General features: G+C 37.7%; 2 protein-coding genes across 9 annotated transcripts in view; both read left to right on the forward strand.

Moving 5' to 3' along the window:
* Positions 1-13,629, forward strand: part of prex1 (phosphatidylinositol-3,4,5-trisphosphate-dependent Rac exchange factor 1) — an 81,434-nt gene extending 67,805 nt beyond the window's left edge. The window contains exons 27-40 of the mRNA XM_039678334.2: positions 639-727; positions 815-897; positions 1,343-1,433; positions 1,811-1,939; positions 2,522-2,563; positions 3,578-3,795; positions 4,504-4,606; positions 6,050-6,193; positions 7,237-7,351; positions 7,488-7,548; positions 8,038-8,213; positions 9,583-9,685; positions 10,652-10,719; positions 10,846-13,629. Of these exons, the coding sequence (XP_039534268.1) occupies positions 639-727; positions 815-897; positions 1,343-1,433; positions 1,811-1,939; positions 2,522-2,563; positions 3,578-3,795; positions 4,504-4,606; positions 6,050-6,193; positions 7,237-7,351; positions 7,488-7,548; positions 8,038-8,213; positions 9,583-9,685; positions 10,652-10,719; positions 10,846-10,888 (1,465 nt within the window). The 3' untranslated portion in view covers positions 10,889-13,629. The remainder of the gene's footprint in view (positions 1-638; positions 728-814; positions 898-1,342; positions 1,434-1,810; positions 1,940-2,521; positions 2,564-3,577; positions 3,796-4,503; positions 4,607-6,049; positions 6,194-7,236; positions 7,352-7,487; positions 7,549-8,037; positions 8,214-9,582; positions 9,686-10,651; positions 10,720-10,845) is intronic.
* Positions 13,630-14,225: 596 nt separating this feature from the next.
* Positions 14,226-15,900, forward strand: part of kcnq2a (potassium voltage-gated channel, KQT-like subfamily, member 2a) — a 35,237-nt gene continuing 33,562 nt past the window's right edge. For 4 of the 8 annotated variants that reach the window (XM_039678297.2, XM_039678306.2, XM_039678301.2 and 1 more), the window contains exon 1: positions 14,227-14,660. In XM_039678297.2, coding sequence (XP_039534231.2) covers positions 14,374-14,660 — 287 coding nt within the window. In that variant the 5' untranslated portion in view covers positions 14,227-14,373. Of the gene's footprint in view, positions 14,661-15,900 lie in introns of all 8 variants that reach the window. The other 4 variants (XM_089119606.1, XM_089119607.1, XM_039678293.2 and 1 more) reach the window with 3 other exon arrangements.

Genomic DNA, 15,900 nt, shown 5'->3' on the forward strand with positions numbered 1-15,900 from the left:
CAGAGGCCACTGGGATTTTTTGTGACCACAGAGAGTCAGGCCCTCGGTTTGACGTCTCTTCCGAAGGACGGTGCTCTATGATAGTATAGTGTCTCCCCGTCACTATGGGGCGTTAGGTCCCACACAGACCACAGGGTGAGCTACCTCAATAACACCTCTTCCTGCAGCAACCTGGTTTTCCCAGGAGGTCTCCCATCCAGGTTCTGACCAGCCTCAACCCTGCTTAGCTTCAATGGGCAACCAGTTTTGGGCTACAGGGTGATATGGCTGCTGGTCATTCAGAAACTTCAGGTCTTATAATCAGTATACCATTGTTTTAAAGATTTAGTTCCCCCAAAAATGACAATTCTACTATAATTTTCTCGCCTTCATGTTGTTCCTTTATTAAATGAGCATGAGACCATATGGATATTGAGATTGGAGATTCCTTTAGATTTGAATTTTTTTCTTCAGCTTTGAATATTTACTGAACTCGATATTTTCAGTATGTAACTCAATATGTTTGATTGGTGAATATAATAGTTTCTGAACGGTTCAAAGCATTTCTGTGAATGATTAAATATCAAATTTTTAATCAGTCTCTACAAGTGTCCTTTTCATCACATGAACTGAAAAACATTTGTACTTGTGTTCTACAGTGAGTGTAACAGCAACCGGGACTCAGTGCTGTCATACACCAGCGTCCGGAGCAACAGTTCATACCTGGGCAGTGATGAGATGGGCTCAGGTAACTGTCGTCTTTCATATGTGGTTACAATGTTGACATTCAGGACAATTACTAAAAGAAAATTGCTTATTTTATTTTGTTTTCCAGGAGATGAGTTACCATGTGATATGCAGATCCCTTTCGACAAGCAGGATAAACTACATGGATGTCTGGAACACCTCTTCAATCAGGTATAAATAAAATGAAACTCAGTCTTTTGCCAATTTAAAGTTGATATTCCCATCCCTTTGTAACTGTTGCCCTTTGTCTGACACCACTCACCTTCTTATTTTATCTTCTATTTTTGCTCTTCATCAATACATCCCCTCTTAGTTTCCCTATCTAACTCCCACAGTATCGTTTATCACATTACCAACATCTCTAGTGAGCACTCTTTGACCTCTACACCTCTGCTCTTTGACCTCAAAATCTATCGTCTTCTGGAGGTCACCAGATTTTGACCCCCTCTCAGTTACCCAGATATCAATAATGGGCTCTTTTATCCAGCGAAGACAGGTTACATGTGGACAGACTGAAAGCAGCAGGCCTGGCGTTAGCAAGGGCGTGTAGCCGGTCTTCAGTTAGCACAGGATGCGTGTGTGGTGACAGGCATAACTGTGTCTTTTACATTCTCAGGTTGACTCTATCAACAGCCTCCTGAAGGGCCCTGTCATGAGCAAAGCTTGTGAGGAAACCAAGCATTTTCACACCGACCACAGTCAGCCAGGTACCGCCCGGTCGGGGTGTGCGCTATATTTGAATGTGTGCTATGTTTGGAAACTCATTTGAGGGATGTGTGTATTTGGGGTTTCCTTTAGTGTGTGGGGGAAATTTTTGGGTTGGGGTGTGTGAATGTTTCTGTTTACATCTGTACGTTATTACCACTGCATCTGAGAAAACCACACTAGTTTCTCCTATGTGTTTTATGTATTTTAGGGGTATTTATAATTAGCCCCTGTTTTTTGTTTTTTTTAAAAAAGGGTCTGACTGCAAATATGTATTTTGTATTTTTCACACTGCCAGTTACACCTGTTGTCCTGTTTGTTTAAAGACCACATCTGTAAACCTGTTTTATTTTTACCTTCACTTTTTTTTCCGTAATAGAGTTTCGGCACACAGATGACTGGACTGTACGTTGGCGGTACGTCTTGCACAAGAACATCCAGGAGGATCCTTGGAACCTGCCCATTTCGATCAAATCTCTAGTTAACAGCCTTCATCGCTTCGTAGAGGGTACGTTTAAGTCTGAACAATCAATATCAAATATCAGAATAACCCTTTTACTTTCTAAGTATGTTTTTTGTTTTATTATGAAAAATATATTATTAGTGTAAATTATTTGAATGCAGATTTATGTGATAAAACTTGCAGTTATAATAGCAAATAAATTAGTTTGAAAGGTCACTTTATCACTGGGATATGTCAAGAATGTGAATGATCTTTTAGCAGTCCTCCAAAAATCAAATTCAAACGATCTCACCAATTCCTGACTTTTTTCCCATTTAGTATCCTAAGGGGCCACTCATACAAAATGCTTTTTTGCATTTAAAAACATGAGACGCAGGGCAGTGGAATAAAAAAAACTGTTTAGAGAGACATTTTTAAAGGTTGAACTTTTGCACCACTTTTTTTAGAACGCCATGTCATGTGCAAAACACGCAAAAGCAAATAGAAACCCGATGAAAAATCAGCGCAGTGAAAATGCTCATTTTAAAAAAGGTTTAATGTTAAAGTTTCCCAAGCCTTGTAATACAGTTATATTGTCTTGTATAGTGTGTTGGGTTGTATTCATGTCTATTTGTAACTGTTTTTCAGATGGAAGGAGTCAACTGTTGTTGGCGCTGCTTAAATGCACTGGTAAGTTACGCCTTGATTTAAACTTTCCCTTGTTGAACTTGATCATTGTAGATCATTTCAAATAGCTATTAAGTCAACCCAGAATGTTTACACGATCTTGCGCTTGCATCATCATCTGAGTGAGATTTCAGAAAGGAAACTGCAGTGTGTGTTTCGTCTTCCCCACTACTGTTTTGGATTATCCTGTGTTTACAGACACCTCTGTGTGCTGTGATAAGGGAGTGTTTTATTGGAATTCTGTATCAGGGAGTGCGTACATATGTTTGTGTGCGTGCAGCCAAGTTGCAGTGGGGTGTGTCTGTTTGTGAGCTTCTCGGTGAGCAGTAGACGCAGATAAAGTGAGAGAACGGAGAGAGTGGGATTCGTCCCATGGGGTCTGTGGTGGGAGACATATGGAAGCTGTTGAGCGTTTGCTTTGGAACCTGATCTAGAGCTCTTATCCCCATTGATCCACACAACCCTGTTCCCGCCCAGTGCTGAAAACCACCATCTGCTTAGAGAATTACACACTCGGACCACGGCTTACAGTTGTTTTAGGACACTTAGGAATCACCTCACACCACTGATTTGGAGTTTGCTGATCTGTGAACAGCAAATTAATCAGTATTAGCTACATATGTCCATTTAAAAACACAAATAACAGTTTAAAACAGCAGTTTTTTAAAGAAATTAATACTTTTATTCGGCAGTTTTTGATCAAAGACATTTATAATCTTTGTAAAAGATTCCACACGGCCACACAATTTTGAATGGTAGTGTTTCTATTTGTGGAACCGTGGAGTACCGAACATAAACATACGATATTATTTATAAAATTATATTTTAGATTGTCATTTACATGGTAATTTACACTAATGATTGGGTCATTGACAAAAAAATGATGTCCAAGATGATAGAAATTATAAGACAAGGTTTTTTTTTGTGTGTGTTAGTGAAAACATTTGTTTTTAACTATCTTCCCAGGACAATGAATACATGTGTAAAAACATATTTATACAATCTCTTCTACGACAGACACGGAACTCCAGTTGCGGCGGGATGTCATGTTCTGCCAGTCCCTGGTGGGGGCGCTGTGTGCATTGGCAGAGCAGCTTGTGAATGCACTGAACCTGCGCTTCAACAATAACGGAGAGTATGAGGAGGACAGTAAAGAGGTGAGCCGTAAATGGCTGGAGCAGATCGCCGCCATCGGAGTGCTCTTCAACTTTCAGTCAACACTCTCTCCACATGTGGTAAGACAGATGAGCAGAAGTCACGTCTTCTCATTGCTGATTCAGTGACACTCATCTCACAATACCTCAGTGCCTACTACAAATATACACAAGCATGACAATAATGTCATTATTCCTGGAATTGAATCTTAGGACTAAATAAGGAATAAATAAAAAACCAAGGCCACTGATTTCCAGAACTGAATTACTCCCGGATTTCTCAGCAACAGGAAACCATTCTAGTCACATCACAAGTTTTCTTCTCTGATACTGTCAGAGTGCTGTTAATGAATGCAAAAATTATGGTTTGTTATGCAACTTGGTTTTTGAGTTCACGTTTCGGTAGGCTTTCGGTAAAGCAGAGGGGGAAATACAAAACATTGGTTTACTGAACAAACTATGTCTGTCTATTTAATTTTAAAAAAGTCTGTCAATATTGCTGCAACCAGCAGTAACATACACTGCAGTTTATGGTGCTGTTGTAATTGGGGCAAGAGATTTGAAGTGCTTATACTTTTAGATGCAAAATATATTTGCAAAATATTTTCGAATAAGGTTAGAATGATAATATCCTGTTTTATTATGTCATCACCCCGTCTGTTTGGCGCACATGCGTTCCGAACTGATTTTCGGTAGGAATATGTGTACCGTTACATCCCTGTTATGCAATATATTGTTCACCATGAAGGACTTGATTATTTTTGGCTCACAAACTATTTCCTTTAACAGAGAGAAGAGCGAATCATGCTGGAAGATACAAAAGCAGCACTGCAGGATCTGGAGAAAGTCACCGTGCTGTTCCGCTTAATGGAGAACGAGTGCCTCGTCCCAAGTATGACATCACTTATAGTAACACATGGAGTATTAACACAGAAAAATACACCTTCTATACAGTTTTAAAAGTAATGCGTGTGATGCACTTAGCCAACACTGTGATACACTTGGGCAACATTAAAATGTGACTATTATTAAAGCCATTTGTAGGCTGATTTACCCAATAAGTGTAAGTACTGTGACGCTTTCAAAACATGTGTTTTTATTTTTTATTTTTAGCAGGACTATATTTTTGCTAAGCCGGTGCCAGACAAAAAGAGTGTTTGCTGCCAGGCTTCCCCTTTAAATAAGATAATAAATAACACCTTAATTTATTAATTAAATATTTATTTTATTCAAATTTATTTCATTTATTAATTATACATTTAGTTTTATATTTATTGTAATTTTGATATTAATAAATATTTTCTCACTGGGTACCAACCAGTGTTATTTTAGTATTATGTACTTTTATTTTTTTTATTAACATTTTGAATAATTTTTTTATTTTCTGATTTGATTTTAGTTTGTTAAATTTTATAGGAATGTTATGTACTTTTGATATTTTATTTAGTTTGATTTTGTTTTTAAATAACTATTTAGGTTTGGTTTATTTTTATTTCAGTTTTAGTGTTAGTAATTTTAGTGCTTCAACTTAACGTTCGTTAGTTGCCAAGGTAACATTTCAAATTTTTGTTTAGTTAAGTGTTTCATCTAATATTCATATTTATTAAGCAAAATGAAGTTTTAGACTTTTAGTTTTAGTTAACAACAATAACCCTAATACCAGCATGTGACTTGAGTGCTGAAAATGCAGTTAAAATATTAGACAGCCATGTTATTTAGCATTTTGGATTATCAGCAGGTTAAAAATAGCAGACATATGTATTTTACATATGTTTGCTGTGTAAATTGATAGTTTAAAATGCATTTTATCAACCACACTAAAACACCAGCAACAATGACCACAAAAATTAGGCTGCATGCGAACGTCGCGGACACTCCTAATGACGAAAATTTATGTCACACGGAAAGTGTGAGGACCGCCGCGGAATGCGGACGGCCAAAGTATACTATGGGCTTTATAAAAGCAGCACCCCCTCCCCCTCCACACAAACATAAAGTACACACACCCTCCAGATGTCCTCTTCAGGAATGTCAGCACATTTAGCCATGATAAGAGAGTAGCCGTCTTCTGTTTTGGTTTAAGTGAATCCGAGGGAGGATGTTCTGCTCAGTGGTCTGTTTCTGCCGCAAAGGTGTTTTATTTACAAGGTCATCAAATGTGAATAGCTTGGATTTTTTCCCCATTTCAAGTCACACATCTGAGGTTTTTGCCTTTACTCATCCCATTACAACCCTAATTTACCTGAATTTTCCCATTGTGAGGGAAAAGACTTGAAATTGTTTAGAATTTTAAATACTGTCTCATTGTGGATCATGATTTTTCTCTCTCACACAGACACACCTGTGCATTACCAGGTGGAAGGCAGTCGCCAGGCCATCAGGGTGACAATGTTCCTGGACAACTGTCATTTCAGTGAGCTGCCAACAAGACTGAAAAATGGAGGCTCTTTGAAGCTTCAATCAGTCCTCTTCACTAGAGGTGGGTGCAGACAATGGATACAGGATAAAAACTATTTTCATTCGAAATGGGTTTCACTTGTAATTTACAGTTCCAAAACCTAGTGAGCTGCCTACAGAGGCTGTATTTTAAGGCGCCACTGACTTTAGACTGGCATTGTAATTATGTTACCTCTTTAGATACCAGGCATCATTGCATGCTTCTTTTCAGGAAACTCCTATCCCATCATTTATTATGAGAATAAATCAAGGCAAGAGAAATGTACAGTGTTATTTTAGTATCATTGATAAATCGTTTTTTATTAATAGTTTCAATTTGTTTTATTAGGGGTTCAAGCATGAAATATGTTTTTGTCATATTATTATATTTTCTGTTTTTATTTTCCTTTTGGGTAATTTTTTTGTAATTTTGTAGTGTTTTTGTCAATTTTATTTGTTTGTTTTTATAAATATGTCTATATAGGTTTTACTAATTTAGTTTTAGTTCAAGTTATTTTAGAGCTTCAAGTTGAACTAAAATAAAATGATGCCTTAACTAGCTGAAATATAATGTTTACATTTTTTATTATTTCATTGATGACTGTTAATTTATTTAGTAACAAAAAATTTTTTAGTTGTTCTAGTTTTAAGTTTTATTTAACGATAATAACTCTGGTAATGATGAGTTAGAGTATTGTGCAACGTGAAATGCTCACAGAAAACTCTATTTTAAAACAATTGAGTGTGCTGTGCAAAGTTTTATTTGTGTGACGTACAAATGAGTAATGCTCCAAACTGAGTTTCGGATGCTGCTTTAAAAGGTTAGAAGCATTATAAAGAAATCATACATGTATGTCTCAAATTTGAATATAGTCTAAGAAATCTACACTTTTTAAGGGCAATCCTTACATATGTCCATGTCATAGCTGTTGAGAGAATGTTGGATATGCATCAGCCCAGAATCAGTCATGCTCAATGTGAAAGTCACTCTCTTTCCTTTAGTCTTGGTCTCCATCTAGAGGTACTTGGAGAGCATTACAGCACTGGGGAAGGCATGATGTTCATCATTTTCTTCACCTTTATTAGGGCTGGAGAAGCCAGAGGGTGTGTTGTCTCAGGACTTTGTTACCATGGAAGAGTTTCAGCAGCGCACAAATGCTCTATCACTGGAGAAGGTGAAAAGTTATTACCGCAAACTCAGGTACAAACCCCCTTTTCATACCTTGCAAATCTTAAAGTGTTAAACATCTGAAGTAAATACATTGTTGACTGGCAAAAAGTCAAAAGTGCTTTAAAGGTTAGAATATATGCTTATGCAGTGTTTCTAAATTTTTCAGGGCTTTTTATCTGGAGAAGTCAAATTCAGACTCAAATTCCACTGCCATGAAAATAGACCAGGTTGGTTGAGAGATACTTGTTTATTGCTGTTCAACAGTAATTTATATTTTTCAGCAGCAAGGATGCAACTGTTTTCCACATTTATAATAGTAAGAAATGTTTCTTAAGCAGCAAATCAGCTTATTAGAATGAATTCTGAAGGATTATTTGACACTGGAAACTGGATGATGCTGAGAATTCAGCTTTGTCATCACAGGAATAAATTACATTTTAAAATATGTTCAAATATAAAACAGTTATTTTAAATTGTAATAACATTTAATTTACAATATACCTGCTTTTACTGTATTTTATACATAATAAATGCATCCTTGATGAGCATAATGATCATACAGACCCCACATTTTTATTTTTTGTGTAAGTTAGTGCACTGGAATTCCTGTACAGTCCAACAAGAATAGAATTAAAATCCAGAAAGCAATGCATATAAATGTGTTTTGGTTAAAGCTGTTTAAAATCTGAAATCAGTTTCACTTAATCTTCCTCCAGCTCCTGCGGCCACTTAACACGTTGGATGACCTCTGTCGGCTCATGCAGGCATATATGAATGTAAAAGCGGGCTCTGCGGGTCAGCCCTCTGGTGTCAGTGTTCTGCTGGTGTCCTCTGAGCTCTGCAACCGGCTGGGGGCCTGTCACATCACCATGTGTGCTACTGGGATGCAGAGGTATCTACAGTTAAAGCTTCATGCTTGCTCTAGATCTGATGATGAATGAAACTGCAGAAGGCAATGAGGTCAAACTGAGTGTTGGCTCAAAACACCTGCCTCTCGTCTTTAAAGGGTCATGAAACCTCAAACCAAATTTTCTGAGATTTTAACAGAGGTATGTGTGTTGAACACCATTGAAAACAATGTTAGCATCTGTTAGATTTAATAGTAGGGTTAAAATGGATTTTTCCGCTTTTTTCGTCTTCCGGGATTAAATTATTAATGAGACTGAGTTTTCATATCCTATGAGAAGACACTGTCTCTTAATTATTCATGACACCACGTGGATCTTTCCAATGACAGATATGTCAAATAAAACTGTGATATCGCGTAGTGAGAGAGGCAATCATGGGATGCAAGTGTTTTTTTTGTTTTTGTTTTTTTTTATGGTGCAAAAGTCCAAGTGGGTTAAATATGGTTTTGGATGGTTAGTGTGCCATCAACCACGGACACATCTAAACAGTCTATGATCTAAACTATAGTGTGTGCCGCAAATATTTTCTCGAAGAGAGCTGAGAGAAGTGGAGAATGGTGGACTCTGCTGGTTGACAACCAATTCAAGTTGCGTCTTGCGAGTGATGCGGTACCAAGTCCCGAGGACTTTTCTATCCCTTCAGAGGTGTGTGTCTAAAATGAGAAGTCATTCACCTCTGCAGAGCCATCTTTATTATGGGGGCTCAGGGGGCGCGTAGATCTAGGCTATGCACAGAACATTTTTTTAAGCTAAAAATTAATAATTTTCAAATGCATTTATAGTGTCTATAAACCATTATATATTTTATAATGACATTATCATTATACACATGTAGCCTATATTAATATGTTTTAAATAGAATTACGATTACTGTGTAGGCTAATATATGTAGCAGGGCATTCAGTTACTTTTGAAAGGACAATAATAAAGTGTCAGTGTATTGCATAAGACTTTAACTTTGCCAGCTATATAAAAAATCTAGCATTTCCTCACGTTTTACCACTGCTTTTTCGTGACAGTCAATATGCATGGGACATTGACAGTGATGGCCATACCACACCCACTCCCCTCCCTTCTTCTCACAGCTATCCACGCCCATTTAAGTTGCATTTTTCAAAAAGACTTGACTTGAGCTGAAAGAGGGGGGTTTCATGACCCTTTAATCCTCTTACTGCTGAAGTGGAGCCACAGTCAAGTTTTTAAATATTTTGTATTTTATTGTGACTTCAATTTATTTATTGCTCAAATGTGTGTCGAATCCATGTGATTTGTATCCTAGGTTACCGCTACACTGAGGTAAATCTGTAACAGAATGTCTAAACCACCTCTGACTAAGGTTTTTGTCCTATGTAGGTGTACTCTGAATGTTTCGTTGGAGCAGGCCATTACTCTAGCCAGAAACCATGGCCTCATGCCCCGCTGCCTAATGCAGACTATGGACATCATGCGTAAACAGGTACAGTTTATGACACATAATTCAAAGTGTTCACCTAATGCTAAAAAACGGCGAAATCCTGTGATTGGTAGAAAATTTCGATTTAAAAAATCGCTGGGACCATATAATCCTCACCAGCTGCCAAATATGCCACTCCAGAATACCTCTTACATGTTTTTTTGATCCTCTTTGATGTCCCTTAAAGGCATACTCCACTTTTTTTGGAAATAGGCTCATTTTACCACTCCCCCAGAGTTAAACAGTTGAGTTTTACCGTTTTCAAATCCATTCAGCCGATTTTCTGATATTTAGACTAATATCAGTAACCAGACAGTTTCTGGTCTCATTGACTTCCATAGTAGGAAAAAAATATACTATGGAAGTCTATGAGACCAGAAACTGTCTAGTTACTGATATTCTTCTAAATATCAAAAAATTGGCTGAATGGATTTGAAAACGGTAAAACTCAACTATTTAACTCTGGGGGAGTGGTAAAATGAGCATATTTCCAAAAAAAGTGGAGTATCCCTTTAATGAGTTCAGCAACGCTGAAGCATATTATATTGGACAGTGATGGTTTCTGAATCAAATTTGGTAATTCGGTTTAAAACTGTTGGAGTTTGAAAAAAAGTGTTAAAAATGACAAAGTTTCTTCCCTCTAATTAGGAAAATGAAACATGAATCACTGAACTACACATTAAACCTTCATATCCATTACATACGGGCTGTTCTGTGGGGTGCCTTTAATGAAATAATAAGAAAAACCATAGCAGAGACAATACATGCCTACACACCTTCAGTGCTTGACCTCTGACTAACAGATCGATAAAACTATTTAGGCAAGTCGTCTAAAGGCTAAACAAGGTTTGCAGTTAGACATTTGTGGAACAATAAACATTAACACACACTTAGAAACAGTTCAACGTGTTTTGGAAATTGAAGGCTCGAGCTATTCTATCAGATATTAATGATTCTCTTTATTCACAGGGCACCAGAGTGGAGATTTCTGCCAAAAATCTCAGAGTAATGGACCAGATGCCACCTTTTGCTCCCAGGTATTACTGACTCTTGCTATTTAAAGACATCGCTGACATTAAATATTGAAAGTTATTCTTGCGACTGTTGGACTATTATTCCTGCTACTTGTACAGTAACTTAACCCTGTTTAATCCTCATCACAGGCTCTTCAGGTTGTGTTTACCCCCCTCTGACGGAGATCTTTGAACGAGGTGACGTCCGTCTCTCAGGCCTTCTAGATGCTGGGAGATATCAAGACTGGCTTATCATTTTGAGACTATGCCTCAGCACATCTCAACTCCCGCCCCAGCCTCATCCGGGTGAGGTCAACATGATGAGGAATGAGGAAAAATCTGGCCACCTTTATCTCCTGCTCTGGCAGCTGAGAAAATCGCTAATGCTAATCTTGGCTAGCAGTGTCTGCCCACATTGCTACATTGTTTAGTCTTCTACTGGATCTGCGACTGGCATGCGGATGGCTAAATTTAGGCTGTATTATCTCTTCCTTTGCCGTTGACTGCAATCTTGGGTCAGAAAGTAGGGTGGTTTGGTCTGGATGGCGACGTTAAGTTCAGATACGTGGTGATTATGTGCAATTACTGTAGCTTAGCATGAGTGTGTCTGCACTGTGTCATGAGAGGTGGTGCCCTCAGAGAGCTGTTGCGTTTCTCTCACTTGTATCAGGTATTACGAAAGTACTGAAATCATTCCAGCCTACACGGACCAGTTTCATAATCTTCATTTTTTTATCCGTTGTCGTGTTTAAATGAGTTCGATTCTGTTTAACAACACAGTTTTATTGTGAAGTTCTATCAACAACCCGTTTAAAGGAAAACAGGGAAACAGACGGAGCTTCTCATACAATACAAAAACTTAGACCTCCATTCAAAATACAAGATTTTACTGTAATCAAAATGTTGATATTGAAGACTGAAACGGCTTATTGAGCAATTTGGAGTCTGCTCGTCCCTGGTGTATAGCACTTTTTTTAAGCATGAATCAATGCTCTGTTACAGTGCTTGACTGTTCTGGGGAGCTGCTTTATGTGGCTGTTTGGAAAAGCACAATAAAAAAAGCTTGTGTTCTTTAGTGTTTGTTAAACATAATGTACATTTTAAAAGAAATGCAAAGGGATCATTTGAAGAATCAATAGATATAGTAGGATTTATTGAAGTTTTGTATTTAGGTAAATATATATAAATGTATCAGAGGGATAAGCAGCAAATGCTCTTTGGGAACAGCTGTGCTATAATTTAAAAAGTATTAATAATTTTAAAACAAATATAATATTGTACATCTTTCATTTTGTATACTTAGTGTATATTTGGATAGGAAACTTTATTTTGCTTTTACACAATGTGTTCAGTATTTAAAATTCTAACTGCGGCTGTGTGGTCAGTAACCGAGTAGGCCTGGATTAGTTTGGACTAGTTAAGCTAGTTTGTACGGTGTGTGACGGGCTTTTGTTACATGCAAAGTCTGTTTTTAGATAGATATTGTTAAATATGTTGCATTCAGTAACCCCGACAGTCTGCATTATTTGCTCAAATGTGACAATATTAGAGAAAGAAACAAAGATTTGAGTAAATGAATTCACTTTAGTGACAACACGGCATCATCTAATCATTTTATTCAGGGGTTCATGTTTTTATTGTAGCATAGCACGTCACTGTCTGTTACATGCATGGAAGTTAGATGGTGCAACTTAATACCATGTTGCAGTTTTACATCATATATTTTAGAAAAATAATACTTGAATTTATGCTAATAAATATTTGTTTTCCATATATGTCAAATTGAAGACTAGTGCTGGTAAAATACACATTTATGATTAATTTGATTTTAACATTTTACTTGGTCCTCAAAGCAAACTGGAAACGAGTGTTTTTAATCCACAGAATCTGTGCAGTGTGTTTATTGTATGTTTTGAAAGTCCTCATTGTTGCTTGTTACAGTGCTTTATAATGTCCACATGAAACTTATCATTTCTGTATGATAAACCTAAATCTAGTAAAACCCAAAGACGTAGCATTAGCATTAGCATGTTCCTATCACTGTATTAAAATCTCAGGTTTCTGCACCATCTCGGTCCATTATTGTGCGGTAGCTTCCCATCTCAAAAGTTGACAAGACTGCATAATTTAACATCACTAATCAGTCTTCTGAAACATAGTGTGCATGCATTGAATTTTTTTTTATATACATACTGCTGACCTGTTTTCAGTACCATTTGCCAATTTTCAACTTGCCTCTATTTCAAGTGTACTTTTAGCTCAAAGAGCGGAAAAATATTCAATGGTGCTCGCAAATCAAGCCTTTCTTTTGGGGGCCTTAGTTTGTTAGTCTTTACCTCCTATTTTTTCTATTGTTTTGTTGTTTCATTTCAAAATCATTTTCTGATTGTTCCTATTAATAAGAGCAGTTTAATCAAAACCTCACTGGTGGTGTGAAGGAGTAGATCTAATCTGCATCGAAAAGTATTTAACTTATAGTTTATATTAATGTTTGACTGTGAAGTCTCTCTGTGTCCTCATGCTTTCCTGAACTGTGCATTATGGCTCTTACATTTTTCCTGCTGGTATAATGTAAGCATTTATCCAGGTGTTTTTAACTCGACGTTGAATTAAAAGCATTGTATAAAGTTCTCCTTTCTGAGGTAATGTAATATTACCCATATATATTATATATTTTGATCTTCAGTGAGTAGCATTGAGATAAAACAGAGGAGCTTTGCGCCTCGGATGTAAAATCGTCTTGTACCCCAAAGCTCAATGTGTCGCCCTCATTTGCGAATGCAGCCATAACATAACATGGTTTTATTGAAGCCTTCAGTCTGACTGGGGTAAACAATTAGACCTCTTAATGAAGTTCTGCTAGGTTTGTCTTTATGCTGTATTTAATGCATTGCTAATATCAAACAAAATAAAAGAGTATCTGTTTATAAATGACTTCTGACTTGTCATTGTTAGAGATTACTACATGTAACGGCACAGAATGCTGGGTTGGTTTAACCCAAATTTGGGTCAAATATGGACAAACCCAAATGTTGGGTTAAATGGGTTAAACCCAATGGCTGAGTTTGTCCATATTTGCCACAAAGATGGGTTAAAACAACCCAGCATCTTTTAGAGTGTGTGTTTAAGTGGCTGTGAAGAGATGTTGAAAACGGGGAAACATACTGCGTCAATTAGTGCATTTTCAATTAAACCCAACTTTTGATTGGTAAGGAGACCAATCAAAAGTTAGGGTTTTAATGGAAGTTTTTGACCATTTTTTTTTCTCTTCTGGTCACATAATCACTTATGTGCGTGCAGTGGACATAACCCTTTTTATAAAAGATTATCTTGTTTTATAATGCTTTATGGTTTTGCCTCAGGTGATATCACGTTTCCATTCCGCTGTTTGGAGACTGCAAAGTTCTCTTTACTTCCTTGAATGATTTGTCTTACCGATGGTTTGCTACTTGAAACAATTTGTTACATCAGCCACTTAATCCCAAATCTGACTGCCGAAACATTAAATACAGACAGGCTCGTGCAAGAGCCGGAAGGCGTAAAAGATAAAGGACTACCCATTGCAGTGTTTCAATTGGCTTTTAGTAGGAGACCACCGCACTACAGAACACACCCCGGTTCGGCAATGTCTGCCCACGACTACTTTATACACTCGTTTGGATCTGTCAGACTGTAAGGATGGTGAAAAAATCGGCCAACGGTGAAGTTTTTCTCCCTCCGTCAGGGGAGAAGAAACAGAAAGTCGGTTTTGTGGGACTAGAGCCCGGGGCTGCGGAGACGAGCCGAGACGGGGCACTTCTCATCGGCGGTTCCGATAGCACAAAACGGGGCAGCATCCTGAGCAGACCGAGGTCCAGGGGGAGCATCGCTCACAAAAGAAACGCGCGTTATCGCAGACTGCAAAATTTCCTTTACAATGCGCTGGAAAGACCCCGCGGCTGGGCGTTCATTTACCACGCTTATGTGTGAGTATGTGCTCCGTGCTTGTCTTTACTGCGTGGCGTGGGAATCACCCACCGACAGACAGATGCTGCTGTGCTGCACCGCCCAGAATGCTGAAAGTTTGAGATGTTGTCGGCCTCTGCCTGCTCGCAGCTTTTGTCGCAGAGCGTCAGTCAAACAGTGCGAAAATGTGTAAAAGTTTTGTCTGTATTGCAAATATCAAAGATGAATTCAGAATCAGCCCACCAAATGATTTTCACAGCTGTGCGTATTTCATTAGATGGGACGTTGGAAAGTGTTCACAGACAGTTAACAGTTATGATGTATTCTACTACTGTACTCGGTTTCAGCACCGGTCAGCTCCTGTGCCGCGTCAGTGCGCTCGTATTTGCTCCACACAACATCGGCAACAGATTTGTGATGCATGACCGGGGGGCACCGTGCCAGCGGATCAAACGGGCCGTCGCTGGCGGTGATCTGGAAAGTGAGGGGATACATTTTAAACCTCATTAGTCTGGCTTATGAATATTGATAAGGTGACGTATTCACGTAAATGATTGGTTGAAAGGCATAGCGATCCCAAGACACAGGTTGATTCGGAAATAGGCTCGTAGAGGAATTTTCTACTTGCCTTAAAAGTTTAAGTAGGCCTACTTTTAGGCTTGCCTTGGCGTTTCAAACGTGAAAAATTGCTCAAAAGAAGTCCGTGCCGAAATAAATCATTAACAGACGCAAAAACGCGCGTTTGGCGATGAGAAAATACAATATTCCGTTTTATACATTAAAACCATTTTAATGTAAAAAAAGGCTTTGTTCATTTTCCTGCTGAGCCAATCAAAAATCCTGATTGACATTTCTGTAGTAATTTGGAACCAGTCCTAAATGATTTTAATGGGAATTAAAAGAGAATCAAATAAGATCCTACTGGATAAACTAAATTTCCCCCTTAATTTCATTATTTGAACCCTGTTGGATATTGTAGGCTATTATCTTTATAAATATCCCTAAATAATGTATTTCTGTTGGGCAGAAGGGAGTTTATACCATTAAATATGAGTTTTAAAGATTTGAACAGAGGTTTCACTGTTTCAAATTTCTTTTTTTATGTCCCACTGGTGCATGCTGTTGTTAGTAATCATAATAGTCTTGATGGTAACTGTTTGTTCAAAAATACTTTGTGTTTATTTTGTGTAATGTTGCAATTTACTAGGAGATTGTCATTAATTTTGTATACCATTGGTTAAGTAATGACACTACCAATAG

The sequence above is a fragment of the Pimephales promelas genome, chromosome 14, assembly GCF_988280905.1.
Source record: "Pimephales promelas chromosome 14, fPimPro1.hap1.1, whole genome shotgun sequence".
NCBI classification, from domain to species: Eukaryota; Metazoa; Chordata; class Actinopteri; order Cypriniformes; family Leuciscidae; genus Pimephales; species Pimephales promelas.